This window comes from Macaca fascicularis, chromosome 7 (assembly GCF_037993035.2).
Source record: "Macaca fascicularis isolate 582-1 chromosome 7, T2T-MFA8v1.1".
NCBI lineage: Eukaryota > Metazoa > Chordata > Mammalia > Primates > Cercopithecidae > Macaca > Macaca fascicularis.
This window is the reverse complement of record NC_088381.1, coordinates 94,383,011-94,400,631: the sequence shown is the minus strand read 5'-3', so window position 1 is coordinate 94,400,631 and position 17,621 is coordinate 94,383,011. Positions and strand designations below refer to the sequence as shown.

The window sequence follows — 17,621 nt, the reverse complement described above, 5'->3', positions numbered from 1 at the left end:
ACACACACTCCCTCACCCCCGCCCGCGGTGTTCCCCCTCACCCCCCAGCTGCCCCGTCGGCTGAAGCATCGGCGCTGGGAGGCGGCGGCGCTGCTGAGAGGCAGGGACCCGAGCGCGAAGTGTGTGGGAGTCTACGAACTCAACCCCTCTCTACCCTCCCCTCACAGCCACCCCCCTCCCTCCCCGCCAGCCCCCCCCAACAAGCGGGAGAAATAATGAGCGAGACCGGGCGGCAGCAGCAGCAGCGCCGAGCAGCCCAGGCAACGGCAGAACCGCTCCGGCAGCGGCGGCGGCGGCAGCACCAGCAGCGGGAGCGAGCGCAGCGCTAGCGCGGCGCGGGGACCGCCGCGCTCCTTCCCGGCTCCTGCCCTCCTCTGCCGCTCGCTCCTTTCTCGACATCCACCTCCTTCCCCTCCTCCTGCTCATTCACTCTTTCCCTCACTCTCCCCTCCTCCTCGGCTTCTCCCCGCGCCCCGCCAACCCTCGCGCTCTCCCACTCCCTCTGCCCGTCCTCCCCGGTCCCCTCCTCCCGCTCATTCACTCGCCCCTCTCCCTTCTCCACTCTCTCCCCCTCTCTCCTTTCTTCTTCTTCTTTCACCCTCCGTCTCTCACACCCCCTCCATTCCCCTGTCTCCTTTCTGACACTGCACTGCAGCTGCTCCTCAGCCCTGCCCCCTCCCCAGTGAGAACAAACCAGCAACATTGCTTTTTTTCTTAAAGAGATTTATATTGATCCGATTAAAAAAAAAAAACCTTAAGAAACCCCAAACGCAAAAAAAAAAAAAAAAAAAAAGAAAAAAGAAAAAAAAAAAAGGAAAAAGAAAAAAAGAAAAAGAAAAGAAAAAGCCAAAACAAAAGGGAGAACCTTCTCCCGGTAGCAGCGGCAGGAACTGCAAACATGATGGCGGCAGCTCCCATCCAGCAGAACGGGACCCACACTGGGGTTCCCATAGACCTGGACCCGCCGGACTCGCGGAAAAGGCCGCTGGAAGCCCCCCCTGAAGCCGGCAGCACCAAGAGGACCAATACGGGCGGTGGGTATCGCTTCCACCTCCCCGCTGGCCCCATCCCCCGCCGCCCGCCCCTGCCTCCCTCCCTCTCGCCGTCCTCCCTCCCTCCCTCCCGCGGCCCGGACACCTCCAGCCCGAACCCGGCGGCTCCTGCGCCCCTGCCCCGCGCCCCCTCCCCTGCACCTGCCCCGTTCCTAGGTGTCCCCTACACATTTCCATTTCTGTGTTTATCATTCATCAAAATGGCGACCAGTTTTTCGGAATAGACCTATCTTTCCATTTAATCGGTCCAGAGGTTGACCATGTAAATATCCTAGACCTGGGCAAGGCGGTCCATTCAGGAGGAGGAGGAGGATGACCCCGGAGTGAGGTGATGGCCGCCCGAAGATGCGCGCTGCGTTTAACAGTCTGATAAAATAAATAAATAAATGGCACTTGGGTAGCGGATTGCGAATGATTGGGGCGCCGGAGAGTTTTTCCTCTCTCCATCCTCTTGCTTTGGGCCACAAGTAGTATGCAAAATCTTGATGAGTGCATGCCCTTACCGCACTTAGATTGTCGGTGCAAATATTTCATTGATTTGTCTTCAGGGGGGTGCATACGAGGTTGGGGGTGTCTGGAACGGTGACTTGTTAGTTAACATCCTGCGCTTCCTTGGAAGATGAGTTTTAACGGGACCGATATCGCTTCTTCATTTGCACTGGAGTCATCTTAACAATGCACCCAATGCATCGAAGCAGAGGTGAATTTATCTCCAGCATATGCATTGTAGACGGATGGGGGTCTTTTGAGTGGCACACCGCAACATTTGGAACATTCATTCACATTAAGAAAGCTGGATTTACCGGGGTGTCTCCTGTATAAGACGTGATCAAGTTGATGGAAATTAAAGTTTGTGGAGTTGGCTTTATTTTCTAAAACATTTCATTTTATTTTTCCTGGTTCTTCGACTCCCTCTCCGTTTTAAAAGTTGTGATTATTTTGGGAAAGGAACATTATCTGTTTTGTCACTTTTAATAGTATTTAATATAAATGACTCCTAAGCTTTTTAGTATTGGCAAAATTCTTCTTAAGGTCCTTTAATTAATGAGCTTAAAGGAGCTCACGGTAGACTAAGAACTGCTAAAGAAATGCACTAGGATTAGTTAGATTTGCCAGTCCACCACACTGAGTTATTTTCTGGCAGTTATTGAAGACTTGGAATACACCCCACAGTTTGAGTGGATTATTTGGTAGGAGAATGGTTGTTTTGCGGACTTTAAGTAGGATATAGGCAATGGCTAATTGTAGTCCTTATGTGTCTGTTAATGACAAATAAATACAGCTCATCACTATTTACAGTCCTGGGCTTTTCTTCTTTTTCAATATGTTAAGTGAAGGTTCGTCATCTTATAAATCTCTGAAGTTTTGTTAAAGGGTCAGTTCATTTCATTTTGCCACAGATAGAATTGGAAGATTTCCATGTTTGGAATAACAACTGGAATTTAGTCACCAGTCTTTACAGTGCTGCAAAATAATAGAATATGTTTATATTTTAATTCCAAGCTTTGAAAGTATAAATCCTATAAAATGGGAAACATTTTGTACATATTTGTTTTTCAGTGTAATTGGCTTATTTTCATTCTCAAAACATGTTTAACTTCATATTTCCTGCAGTTATATACCCAGTGCTTTAGTTGCTGTTTTTCTCTCTTGAGGGTGGAGAGGGGATACAAAGTTTGAAATACTGTGTTAACCGAGTATATTTCTTTGCATTTTTCAGAAGACGGCCAGTATTTTCTAAAGGTTCTCATACCTAGTTATGCTGCTGGATCTATAATTGGGAAGGGAGGACAGACAATTGTTCAGTTGCAAAAAGAAACTGGAGCCACCATCAAGCTGTCTAAGTCCAAAGATTTTTACCCAGGTAGGTGCAATGGTGAAGAGATTGTTTGATGAGCTCCCTACAGGAAGGAAAGATCTACATGTGTTGTATGCTGTCTTGAAAGAATTTTTAAACAATACTGGAGACTTTATTTAGATATTGCTTTATTGGAGTATGTTGTGGAAAAATTTTCAGATTATTTCTATTGTTGATTATGCCTTTTTCCTATAATTGCTGTAGTGTGTATGTGAATTAGACCAGTTGCAAGATGATTCGGGTATTTCTGAATAATTCTTACTAGCAAAAAAATTCAAAAATTTCAAGATAGAAACCTGGACATCTGGCATCAGGAAATAGGGTTCTTCTGAAGTTTTCAGACATCGTTGTAATGACAATTAGCTTAGAGTGAATTCCGAAGAGGGGGGTAGGGAGGCTTCTTAAAGAATGGACCATTTACTTCTGAATCCATTATGTACCTCTTTCTGCTTCATTGCTTTGTTTGTTGGCCTTGGAGTGAAGTAAAGAGGACAAATGTTGCCTCTTCAGATTTTTTTTTAATATTTCAGTTTTAATGCAATTGATATAAGGAAATTTATACTGTTATGCAAGAAGTAAAATAATGCTTCAGAATTCATGTTAACTTAAGAGCTAAATTTGATTAAATATGTTGACAGTTAGTGTAGTACAGTAACCTACTGGAATATGGGAAGTTTCCTGGGTGGTATAAATTTTTTGATTTTTACTTTCAAGTATGCCTTCTTAAGTGTTAAATAGCTCTGCATGTCCATCTTTTTCTTTTTCTTTTTTATATTTTGCTAATCACTGTATGTATTTTAGGTTTAAGAGAAAAGTCTCTAATTGAGTAGTACATTTCCTAGATAAAACATTATCAGCTGATTTGCTTTTATTTAAATCTAGGTTTTTTTTAAAGGTTATTTTATCTTTATGGCTATCAAAAACGTTAATTCAGTGCTGAGGGAACCAATACTGCTTTAATTTTTTTTCTTCCTGGTGGAAAAGAAAAGCTGATTTGCTTTCAGTGATCTAATTCAGTAAGAGTTCTTTAATACAGCAAAGACATCTGGCATGAATGTAAGCAGAACATTTGGAGGACTTCTTTTTCATAGCCAATCACTTGGTGTTAGAAACAGACCATTATACTGGATAAGAAGGTTTTAGAATGGTTGAAACTATCATTCAGTTTTATAAATTAAATGTAGTATTTTTTGTAAGCATTAAACTAAAATGTAATATATTAGACACGATGTTCCTCTAAAGTTTGTTTCCTGTGAGTGTAGTTTTGCAGATGGCTGTCCTTGTCTCTGAAACTTCCCTTATGTATTAAGAAAGTTTGCTAACATATTCCCATTCATATATTTAAAAGGTATATTAGGATAAAAGAAAATCAATATGGGATTGTGAAAACCCTTAGTACAAATAAAAGCACTCAAAAGAGCTTGATTGCAGAATTAATAATGTGATAGTTCTAGGAAAAGAGGTGCAATAGTAAATTAAATTCACTGTCAATAGATGAAAATGAAATAGCTTTTTTGCATTATACATGAGGTGGTATCAGATGTGCAGGGATGTTACAGAAAATTAGTGTTTATCAAGGATATTCCAAATAGTAAATTAAATGTCTTTTAATTTGAATATAGTTTATTTTCAGTGGGTTGGAAAGGGTGCACTGAGAATTAGATCTTTTGTGTTTAGTCCACTTAGTTGTACATTTTTTGCTTATTACATTGAAATTGAATATTTTATTTATAGTTCTGAGGCATGTTATTTGTATAGAGCAAGAATATCTGTTGGAAAAAAATGGAAAGCTGGAATGCGTTGAATAAAATTCGAGTGTGTAGTGACGTAACCTGATCAAATGTGAGTTGAAATGTTGGATAAAAGAAGGCTATACTTTGCCGGTAACAGGTGGAAACCAATCATACAGTGTGGAATCAATTTTAAGGATAAAATAAAGCCTTGTAGTTTATAAGAAGCTTAAAGAATTCTGAACAGTTTGTATTAAAATACAATTTTAACCAGATTATTACCTGTTTGGACAGATAATCTCTTTGCTTCAGATAGACTTTAATTTTAATAGTCTTTCTCTTCACACTTGACCACAAGTCTGCAGAATAATTTAAGATCCCGGTATTCTTCAACATAGCCTCTGAGCTCTTTTCAATTTCTCTTACTCAGATGTACGTAAGGGACACTTACCTTGCACATCTCAGATGAACTAAACTGTGATCTTATCATGAAGTTATAAAGAATTTCTTATAGGATTAATGAAATCATTTGGAATCCCATTTTTGTGTCTTTCATACATATATGAAGTTCTTAAAGCTATATATATGTATATTTATGACTGTCGTAATCTACTAGAATAAATATGCGTAGTGTTTATTTCATGAAGCCCTTTTCTGTTTCTTATTTGGTAAGAGAGCATATTTGGGGAAAAGTCTACTTTAGTTGTATAACCTAATGGATTTTCTCAAATTACCCAAGTTTTTAAACAATGTAATTGTGTTTGTAAGGTTTAGTTAAAATACTAGTGTGTTTTCGAAAACTTTCTTCAGGATGTATAACACCGAATACAGACACACTTTGGGGACATTTTAATACATTTTAACTCAAACGATAGGTGCTTTAAAAAATTATAGCCAGTATAATTTCCTTGTATGCTTATTTGTTTTTCTTATTTCTTTAGAAAATATCTTAAGCAACCCTGCCTTTATGAGTAATTTTTAAAATTATAGTTGAAATGAAGAAAACATTTTTGTACATTAATTTGACAATTTGTACAGCTGGATATTGCATTGTATTTTTCAATGTCATGTATTAAATAACAAACGAGAAAATTGTGTGATGAGGAATTGTAAAATGTATTCTTCAATTACTGCAATCAGATAAAATGATCTGCAAGTAGATCATTTTTGCTGTACTACATAATCCATTTATCTATTTCAAAATCAAATCTTACAGAGTACTGACTTAATTCTGGTGGTTTAGGAATATACCTTTTTTCCTTACATGATTAGAGCAAGCCAATTTGATTTACTTATATATCTTTTTATAATTAGTTTATAGCAAGTTACTTTGTAGTAAAAAACAGCTTTCTTGGTTTGAGGAATATATTATTGTATTCCTTTTCAGAATGATGATAGTTTATGTTTATTCTTTTATTTGGCATAAGGATATGTTTGGGTTTTGTTAATAAACATACTGATTTTTATCTGTAGAAATTATTTAATGGATGGTTCAGGTAGGTAATCCGAAAAACTTACTGAGTGCATTATTGATTGGAAATGATAACGGATGTATGCAATAAATATTTTCTTATATTCCTTAGATTTTAGAACATATCATAGTATACTTATTTTTATTCTATTATATGATATTCATTGCATCAGTCAAACAGAATCCTTCATTATGGTGTTGGAATCTGTGTCTATTTTACACTGTTTTTGTATTTGTGGTTATAAAACTCGGATCACGTTTAATAAAAAATATTTCATTTTATGGTTCCTTATTTAAAATTTGAACTTATTATTTGTACATTCATTATATTTCAATTTTTCTTACTGTCCAAATTGGGTGGTGCTTTTTAAAAAAAACACAGACCATTATACGTTTTTTTAAATCATAAAAAAGCAGAATGTAAGTGAAATTTTTTATAGGGAAGGAAAGACCCAACATTGCTTTTATTTTGAAAAGGGGAAAATATAGTGGCCAAATTAAACTTTAGAACTAGAATTGTATAATTATGATAATTTTTTGCAAATCAGAGGATATAATGAATTTAAAACATTATTTCTGTTTACATCATTGAAGGAAGAGTGTTATGATATTGGTAGTACATATGAATGTGAATCTCTTACAGCTTCTAAAAGTTGCAGTCTGTACTTTGATCTTAGATGCAAAGAATATTGGACATTTATTGGTATATATGTTAAGGCAAAATTAGTGATAAATAGAACTATAACAAGTAGAGAAAATAAAACAGTGTAATTTCCAACATTGTTGGGTGGGTTTAATAGGAAAATTATCATTACACTAGGTCATACCTTTGATTTTAGTATCTTCAAAGAGTTGCTAAAGTGTTTTTCCTTGAATCTTAAAGTTGTAATGTTTATTTGACACATTACCTATTGTTAGGGTTACTTTTATGTTTTATCTCTGTATCTAGAGTTGAAGGAGAAACATAATCCTTTACTTAAACATTAGTATCTGAAAATTTGCTGTATTTTGGTTTAATTTTTAATACTTTATTTTCTTACTTTAAGCAATACGAAATCTTAACATAGGAAGGAACATTACTGGCATAGCACAATCTATATTAACATTACAGTTTCCAAAAGATACAATTTTATTCTTATCTTGTATATGCAAATGTTTTGTGGGGTTTTTAGAAAGATAAATTAGCACTAAAAATTTTAGCTGTACATTTTATTTGATTCCTTTTTGTATCATTTTGATATTGATATAGTAAGTTATAAGACATCATTAATTTATAGTGTTGGTGTTTTCATGAATCATATACACAATGTCGCTTTGAAATTTGCTTTTTGATGCTTTCTGGGCTTTGGAAAAATAGCTCATTTAAAATTTGTGTCATTGTAATGAAATCTATCTAACAACATTGTCTTGCAAATGCTTCCCCAAAGGATTTCAGGAATAGTTTAAACATAATGAACACATTTGGTGATATAGTTCAATACTTATGTATTGAAGATGTTTCATACAGCAAGAGGAAAAATTATCTGTGTCTTGAAAATGCTAAGGAGTATGTGATATTACTAAAATCCTGACCGACAACCATCAATTAAAAACTTATGTATTTTATAGTTGTATTATTTGGGGTTTTTTTTGCTCTGGCTTCAGACAATTAATTTTTTAAAAATATTATTAAATGACACAAATTACATTTATTGACTACATGTTATGCCACTTGTTAACTAAATTTCAGTGCCTAATAAACATTTTTTACCATAGAACTTTTAACTACAGAGTCTTAGTTGTGTCCAGTTTAGTGGAGCTATATTTTAAAACACAACTTTTATGAGTAAGTGCTGCTTTTCAAAATAAAACTGGGGGGACGAAGGTGGGAGATTTGTGCTTGATTGCCATCTCATTTCCATCTTTGGATACAGCTTTAGCATAAAGTTAAACAACATCTGCAGAGATCTGACTGACAAACATCTCTCTGGGACTCATCATTGCAGCCTGCAGCAGGTGCATTCAGCTTTGCAGTCTTTTCCAAAAAGAGGTTAGTTTGTTTTAACATTTATCAGTAGACCAGTGGGAGCAAGTGACTAGAGAGAAGAGGTTAGTTGTCACTTGTTCAGTACTGGAATACTACAGGTAATTGGACTGGACTGGTGGGAGCTGCAACAGTGTATAATCTCACGTTGCACTGCAGCTGCTATGGAGCTTAATTATCCTGACCCTTAGAGACTGAAGTGTCATGGTATAAGACGCAACACGCAAGGAATGAAGTAGTGGTTTTCAATACTTTCTGATACTTGGGTTGATGAAGTTTCCATTTTCCTCATCTTATTCTTTAAAGGTATGGCATCAGCTTTCCCATATCTTTAATATGGAAATATTTTCAACTGAATTGATTTTTCATGAGTCTGATAGAATATATATAAAACAAGGATAGGGTCTTTAGGTATAGAAATAAAAAGAAAATAACCTTAAGTGAGAAGCATTTACATTTCATGATTCCACCAGTACATATTTAAAACATGAGTGAGTGGAAATAAGTGGAAGTACTTGGTAGTTTTTTAAAAAATATTATCTCAGATTACCATTTATTTTTTATAGGAAGTTAAAAAAATGTAATATTTAAGTTGTATCTTTTTAGAATATTGATGGCTTTGGCAAGTAAACTTTGCAGAGTAGTTTGAAGTGTTCCAACAAACAGGACAGGTGTAGCATATTAAAAATATTTTTTAAGATTTTGAACTTAATGAGTCCTATTGAAATATTTCCCACATTTAATTACAAGTAAATTAAAATTTAGTCAAAATCTCAAAAAATTGGTCTGTCATTTATTTCCGTTGTTTTTAACTTTTCAATCTGTTTGAAGTATTGACTTTGAGTATGCATCTATGACATATGTAAGTTTCTTGTGTGTTCTAATAGTATTCCCAGTGAATATAGATATCACAGTCCTGTTCATTAATCAGCCCTTAAATAGGCAATATATTCAAAGGTAAAAATACATTTAAACAAAATCTGGCAAAATCTGTATTATCTCAAAATAATTTGGAATGTAAAAACCATTTGAAGTCTTTGTAAAACAGTTTTATAGCTTTGACTTTTCTACTAACTTTACTAATCTGAATTTTTTGGTATCCACTGAATATAATTTGTTATTTACCAAAGAGTAATTAAGTTTTGGAGTTTTCACAGATTTTTTTTCTAACATTTTTGGAAACTATGTATTTTTCCTGAAGGAGTATTTACCAGTATTGGTAATAACTGATTGATACTGAAGATACTACTTGAGAAGAAAATAAGTTTTACTTTAATTATGAATAGATGGTAATTATAGTAGTTAAAGAAATAAGATTAAAGCTATGCTATCTAGAGGTCAAGAGATTCATTTCAGTACTTTAAAACATAAATTATTTTATTCTCAAAGTTTTTCATTTTTGACATGATTAACTATTTTTAATCAATTCTCATCAATATAAAAATACTTTAAAATTTCACATATATACTTTTGCTATAATTTTTAACTTTTTGTTTAATAAGACATTGAATAAGAATAAACATTTTAAGACTACAAGTAAAAAAGAGGATTATTTACACTGATAAACTTTTTGAGATGTTTTCAGTATTTTCCAAGTTTCACACCACTGTATGGATATCCTTTTCTATGACAAATCTTGATCATGAAAACACCTACTATCTGCACTCCATCACTGATATTTTGCTGCTTCCTGCAGGGCCTGTCATAGCATTGTTGGCAGGAACAGATGAAAAATGAAATTAATGTCTTGAGGTTTTTAACAGCAAAATGATTAAGGTAAGATTATTTGGTCTGGAAAATAAAACATTTTTGTCAATTTTTCAATGAATTTTATTCAATAGGTTATACTGAAAATTGATGTTATATTTTTATTTTTTGTTTCAAGACTTGTTTATGTCATAATGATGTTCAATATATTTCTAATTTCTGATGAACTGTATTGCAAACTCAGTAATTTAAAAATTTTAGATGGTAGTGTTTTTTTACCTTCCTTGTGAAACTGAGCATACTTTTCAAAGTTCTGTGGAAGAAATTTTCAGTTCATTTTAAAGATGTTTGAGAATAGTTATACTCTCATGGCTCCATAATTTTACTCACAGTGTAAGTTTTCAGAGAAGTTTGTTAATTAAATAGGATTTCAAATCTTGCATTTCTTCTAGGATACAATAAATGCTCACGCCCAGTTTACTTAGGTCGAAAAAAATCATTCTGATATTAAAGAAGATTGTCTTCATTTAAATTGTTAGTAATTTGCTGCTGTAGAAAATAGACTGGACTGAGATGAGTCTGTATTTTAAGATCCAATCTGGGGGGAAGGGCAGAATAGAACCAATAGTAGTGCATTTCAGTAACACAGAATAGTAGGTAATGGGGTACCTGCTATTTAAAAACAAAAACAAAAACATGGTTTTGTTTTATTTTTATGTTGCTAAATATTTTAGAAGAACTGTAGCTTTTTAATTTTCGTTATATTAATTCTTGAAATACCTGGTTTTAAAGTGGTTAGTGTTGGAGGCAAGTAAGCTCTTACTGGGAGAGCTCATTTACATGCTTAGTCCTTAATTATTCTTTGGATAACCTGTGTTTTTATTTTTCTACAACTAATATATGATGATTTCTTTAAAAAGTGGTGAAGGTAATTTTTTTTTTAAACTTGGTTTCATTCTTTAGTGTGAAGTAGGCCTGGAAGCTTTCTCTTGTTAATTATTTTGCATATTTATCAGATGCTTCCTATAAACCCTGGTGTAGGCAGCAATTTGGTAATCATTACTTAGAATTATTACAGGGTATCTTTTCTCCATTCAAGGAGTATAGGCATACTTTGCTTTACCCTGAGAAGTTTTGCTTTGCTATTTTCTCCTCAGATTTTTGCTTTGCTATTTTCTCCTTAGATTTTTGTTTTAATTTTTTTTTTATATTGTAGCATCTCTGTTAAAGATTTAGCACAACACTTAGAAATAGCTGAGAGACTTTTTATTTAAAGGATTTGGAAAATCATTGAGTTGTGCAAATAGATCAAAGTGATGAAGTTCAGATGATCTCTTCTAAAACTTTGATTTAACAATTGAGAAAACCAAGGTACCAAGATATTAAGTGATTTACGTACGGTTTCTCTAATGCCAGTAATTGCCCTGTAGCTTTAAAATGTGTTTTCTGAATTTGTGGTGCAATTGTAGTAGGTACTTCATTCTCTTGTTTTGTTCTACTTTTTTTCCCCCTCCCTTTTGGATGTGACTCTGAGGAAATAAGTCCTTACCTCCTCTCTCTCCTTGTCTTAAAATGAATATATATATATATTTTAAACAGTCACGATGGCCTCGTGGTTATTTTGCCATTATTATTATTATTTTAGTTCATGTGCTACACTGAAGGAACATAGGCAAGGTGCTCTTTGGTCATTAGCAAATTTCTTTTAGAAATTTAGGATATCATAGGTTATATTTCCTGGAACATGTAGCCTGGTCATTTTCTCTCTTCCCTTAATTATACTGTTTGAAAGTGGCAGTATTTTTAGGGTGATTAGGTTTCTGCAGCATTGTTATTTTTCTTCATTTGTACTTTTTTTTTTCTTCCTTTCACCATTCCTTAGCTATACTTGTAAATTTTAATTTTTGGTTAGAGTATTGGCTTTCATTTAAAAAGTAGGCTCTCTAAGTTAAATTTTGTTTTCAAGAATTATTTTAATAATATCTGTATTTTCCATGTGTTTATGACTTTTATAGTAACACCCTTAAATATAGCGTATTTGGGTGAGTATTCATAACATTTGGTTCAATATATAAAATGTCATGATTAAAAAATAAGCATGAGGCTAATTGTAAGGCAACATAAGTAGAAATGTAGTTGTATTGTCCAGTACTTATTAATTTGAAAACATCACTGTTTTCTCTTTCTTAGCTGTTCATTTCATTAAGTTGATCTACTTAGTTAATTAGAATTCTGATACTATTTTCATTGTGTTATAGGCTTAAGGACTACTTTCTAATATAATCATAAAGGTACTTAGTGTGATTTTGAAGTCTTTTCCTTCTACAGTGCTAAATTAAAACAAAAATTTTTTTGTGATAGTCTTTACTCACATCAATTGAGTAATTGGATTAAGGTCCACTGATGTGGGGGAGTTTATGGCATCCTTCTTGCCTGCTGTGTGTTTAACATACAGCCCAATTGTTTAACCGTAGGTGGCACTGGAAATTTACATGAATGTATGAATGAATGACTGAATGAACAGTTTGAGATTTCTTCTGTGAAGTGCTCATGTAATACCAATACAGTGGATATAGAAGGCAGTCCATCTTTAGTTTTTCATTACACTTCTAGTTTACTTTAGTAATGATTTAAGAAATTTAAATGAACGAGAAATGCATAGGAGTGTTACGGTAGGTATTGGCTAGGTACAGTGGAGTATGACAGGGGAATTTTGCGTTCCGTTTAGCATGCTATCCTGCATGAAAGAAACTGAAATCCAGTATTATGGAGAGTTTGTTAAAGCCACCTCTGAAATGAAGACTACCTTTAAAATAACTTAAGCAACATGAGTTTAAGATTTAGTTATTAATAAAGTAATTAAAGGTATATATACTACAAGATTTTATAGCTGTATCACATTACAGTTTATTTATGGCCACATGGCCATATGTTCAATGAGGAACAAAGACCAATCATGATTTTTCTTGAGTACTAACCATCAAATTAAAGTGACATATTAGAAGTATGCTTACTAAATATTTTATTTGTAATATATTTTAATATCTTCTTTCCCAACTATAGTGGGGAAGTTAACATGTGACTTTGTTGGGGGTGGTTACATTGTTACATTTAGAAACTAGACAATTTGCTTTTCTAATTTGCCAAGAAAAAAGAAAAAAATACCAGCTGTATAGTAGAGGGGAACTTATTTGCTTATAGTTTGACCAACTTAAATATCAAGGTATTAGTATATGTTACTTTATTTGAAATCAAAATTTTAGGGAAGTTATTGAGTTTAGGATATTGTGGCATCTTTACATACTTTGTAAATACATGCAATTTAAAGAGATACATGAAATAAGAGTGTTTTTCTTGTATTAATACATTGTTTGATTTTTATCATAATAAACCAGTGAAACATCTAAGATTTAATAGATACACTATTTCATGCCTTGTGATTAGTCTTCCACATTTTTGTAAATTTTATTTATATTTTGAAAAGTAGTGGAGAACAGTGGGTTAAAATAACTCTATCATAGTGTTTCTTTACTTGTCTGTTTCCCCGTGCCCTTCTTTGTCACAGATTTTAAGTTTTATGAACATGAGTGGGCTTTGTTGGGTTTCGAACTAAGTGTACAATGCCCTGAAATCTTAGGTGGATACCAGGTTATAAGTTTGATAACTGTATAATGGAGAATTATATCTAGAAGTTGAAATTATCTCTGTTAGTATCAGGGTCTTGGGAGGAGGGGTTAGACTTCAAAGAAGACTTCAAAGAGAAACTGACAGGGTTTGGGGGACTGAATTTTAATTTGCTTGTTGAACAAAGGTGGAAGATCATTTGAAGCGTATATAGACATAAAGGTATGCAGCAATTCTGTTATATTCAGGGGTCTAAAGGTAGTTTGGTGTTGATTGGATAAAAGGTGGACATTGCTGTTGGTATGAGGGCAGTGGTGGTAGGAGGCACTACAGACATCTGTACAGGTAGAGACAATCTAGTGCATGTGAAAAAGAAGAAAAGCCTGGCGGAAAAAATTCATCCTGGGTATATTCATTAGCAAGAATATTTTTAAAATCTACATCTGCTGTGTCTGTAAAATGACTGACAGTGGTACTGTAGTTAAAAAATATACATTTGTGTAAATATAGTGACACTTACAGTCTGGCGGATGGATTGCCCAGTTGTCCAAAAGTATAGTTGAGTATTAGATTGGATTCTGACTTTCTGCTTAGGAAATTGAAATAGGATTTTATAAAGACCCAATTTACTTAGAAAGGAAAAGGCAAAGGGAAAGATGGGGCAACTAGAAATACAGAAAAGAGATGTTAAGAAATGTGAGTTGTGTTTAAGCAGTTATGTGCCAAGTATGGAAGAAAAAAAAGGTGGAGGGCACTTCATGAATGACAGGTATCTATGAAGAATGTTTTGCTATATGCAGGGAAAATCTTTAACCAGTTTGCTTTTGATTCATAGCAGTTCAGATCATATACTAGAAAAAAAGTATCTTGTTTCTTAAATTCATTCAATATGTAGGCCTTTCTTGCTTTCTTGGCATATGAAAAGATATACTTATTTTTAATTTGATAAACATGAGTGATTTATACAATGTGTGTGTGTGAACTTAATGCTGTTCAAACACTAAAGTTAGGTATATTGTCAAAACATTGTTATGCTATGTCAGTGAAAATTAAAACTTACTATTTATTTGTTAGTGGATTCTCTGTTATGTAATTTTTTGCTGAATTTTGGTTGATTGTTGAGATAAAGCAGGATTTTTCATCATTTATAAATATTTCACATAAGAATGAATCTTAATTAATACCCTTATCAAATTGAGATGAATTTTTAAAAGACTGAAAAATACGGTACTGTTTTTTCATTTAGAAAATGAGATTAAAAATCTATCTTGCATTTTATACTGATTTGTGCAATTATTGGCTACTTGTGTAGAGAAACATTAAAAAATTGAGCAGCTGAAGTGACATTAAGCAACAGATGGGGATTTAAAATAAAAATATTCACTGTGTAATCTTTATTTAAGTGCTATTCATAATTTGGTAATACCAGTTGTATAACTCAAGGTTGAATTCAATATAAAAAAGGAAGCATAAGAAAAGTCCAGTTTCTTTAAAATTGATATCTATATTATGGTATGAATTCATGATTTGTTTTTAAAGTGAGAAATAATCTAGCTAAGTGTTGCACACTGGGTTTTTTTTTTTTTTTTTTTTTTTTTTTGCAGGTGAAATTCAATTCTTTTTGAGAAAAATTTTGAAGAAATTTTGAATTATTTCAAAATAGTATTTATTTGAATTTAACTATTTTACTATTTCTGCCTTTAAAATGATATTCTATTTTGTATTTTAGCTTCTCAACTGAAAATTTGAAACCATGGTTTCTTTACAGTAGTATTTTAAACTAATTGTTCTGAAGTGTATACCTGTTTGTTTAAGGAAAGGTATGTTCCCCTCAAAGCTTTATCACACTTTGAGTTATGCTGGTGTATTTGACATCTTGTTTAAAAACTAGAATGTCTCTGCATATGAAAACACAAACTGTGATAATGAGCTAGATATGCCATATGTGGCAGTTTAGGTTGGCATATATCTGAAATGGCATGTTTAATGTACTGTATTACTAGGATTAGTAATTTTACAGTGGAAGGCTGCTACTTTTATGATGTAGTCTCCTGCTGCTGGGCTTATAAGTCTGATGGACTCTTTACTCAAAATCTGTTTTCAACTTCTGTAAAAATCTTTTTACTATTGGAATTACCTACATAAGATCTGTCTGGCTGATTAACTTATTATCTGAAGTTTGTAAAGATTAGTGAGTATTAGAGAACATATATAGTTTGGTAGGTTTATAAATGTAAATAATAATTATGTATATTTTGTTAAGGAATAATAATGCTAACATATTCAGTATTGCCAAAAATGGTTTAGTAAAGTACATAATTGAGAATTGTTCACAATATTTTTATTTTTAGAAAAAAGTGCATAGGAAAAGCTTTGAGGTCCTATGGAGTCTTGGCAGTGAAGCCATTAAAAAGCAAACTGCAATAAATAATGTTCTTTTATGACAGAATGCACAACTTTAAATTCATATTCCAGTTTTCATGGACATAATGTTCATTTTTTATTTTTTAAATTATGCTTTTATCCAAGGTGTTTACTGAAGCATCTTCCAATCAGTCAGCAGATTGCATTAAAAATAAGTAGAAACTGCAATGCAATGGGGATAATTTAGATAATTTAAATTTAAGTTATAAGTAATATAAAAAAGAATGTAAACATTTTTGACTACTTAAAAGATGCAGAATAAGTACAGTTTCAGGTTTGGGAAATGTTTCAACTAACAGTTATCTAAATTCAATATCTTTTGCACACCCTGTGATTGGAAAAGCCAGACTCTGAATTTCATTATGTTTTCATTTAAACTGACTCTATCACAGTTAATAGAAAACGTGATTATCTTGTTTTTAAACTCTTTAGACTATACAACTAAAAGTTACTTGTTGATCAGTTATGGCTTAAAGAGACCTTACATTTCTATAGGATTTTAATTCTTAAAACATCAATGTAGGCAGAATTTTTTGTCTTCATTTTACAGATGAGGAATATGAGATAGTGAAAGGTAAAATTATTCGTGATATGTCAAATTAATAATGAACCTGTTTATTTTCTATTATTGTGTAACAACATTCTGTTATTTTTTATTTGCATCAGATTGCTTATACATTTGAGTTGAGAAATAGAGTATTCAAAATTTAGGTAAGGTTTATCAAACTGCCACATTAGCCCATCACTGGGAGATAATGATATTTTTGATAGGTTATACATTTTTTTCAAATTCATATGTAAATTGAAAGGAAAACAGTAATAACTAAGCAACATGGAAACATACAAAAGTTATTTTTTCAGCTTACCAGACTTGTGTATATATATAGAACTTTGATATCTTTCTATTTTTCTATTGACATTAGATCATTAAGATAGTTTGAAATTGTCTACATGAAATGTAAACTTTGAGATTGCTTACGTGAAATGATTCAGTTGCCTTCATTTAGCCCTGTGAGATTTTGTTTCTCACTTTTTAAATTATATGTAATGTGTACTTTCAAGATTTGTTGAATTATAGATTTAAGGTTAGAAAAGTCTGTTCAGATCACTGTGATATAGTACTCAGTATAGTAAAAAATTTTATGAGGAAAATATGCAATGGATATTATATAGTAGTTTATTAAGCAGTTATCACATCAGTTCAGTACTTCTTAATGCCTTCTGTGGAAGTACGACGAATACAAGACTTCTAGAGAACATGTGGTGTCAGACCAGAGTTTGAATCCCAGCTCTGCCACTTACTAGGTGTACTGTTTTAATCAGTCATTTAATGTTCTTGGACCTCCAGTTTTTGATCTGCATAATGTGGTATCTGTACCTCTTTAATAATTATAAGTTATTGGTCTAGGTACCAAAAAGGAAAACTGTAAAAGCATGTCACATAATATTTGGCATATAATAAGCGTATTATGACCCTATCATTTTTCATCTCCTGTTTATGCTTGTTTCATTTAATAATACTAAATTTATAGCAGAGATTTTAATGTAGAATAAATTACATTAATGTGGCCCCAGAAAGGAAAACATTTATATAAAGATTTTTAAAAATTGAAGTTTTTTTTTCATAATTGTTGTAAAAATACAGGTGATAGAATGCCAAAGCTGTGACCTATCCTCATCCCACACCTTTAAGGTAATTAATATGAATAATTTCTTATATATTTTTAAACAT

The 17,621-nt window shown here is 33.1% G+C and overlaps 1 protein-coding gene across 5 annotated transcripts in view; it reads left to right on the top strand.

Annotated features, from left to right (window-relative positions):
* The first annotated feature begins 237 nt into the window (after window positions 1-237).
* NOVA1 (NOVA alternative splicing regulator 1) overlaps window positions 238-17,621 on the top strand; it is a 153,153-nt gene continuing 135,769 nt past the window's right edge. For 3 of the 5 annotated variants that reach the window (XM_045396247.3, XM_005561004.5, XM_015453265.4), the window contains exons 1-2: window positions 238-1,034; window positions 2,773-2,916. In XM_045396247.3, the coding sequence (XP_045252182.1) occupies window positions 899-1,034; window positions 2,773-2,916 (280 nt within the window). In that variant the 5' untranslated portion in view covers window positions 238-898. Of the gene's footprint in view, window positions 1,035-1,440; window positions 1,753-2,772; window positions 2,917-17,621 lie in introns of those variants that run through there. The other 2 variants (XM_045396248.3, XM_015453264.4) reach the window with 1 other exon arrangement.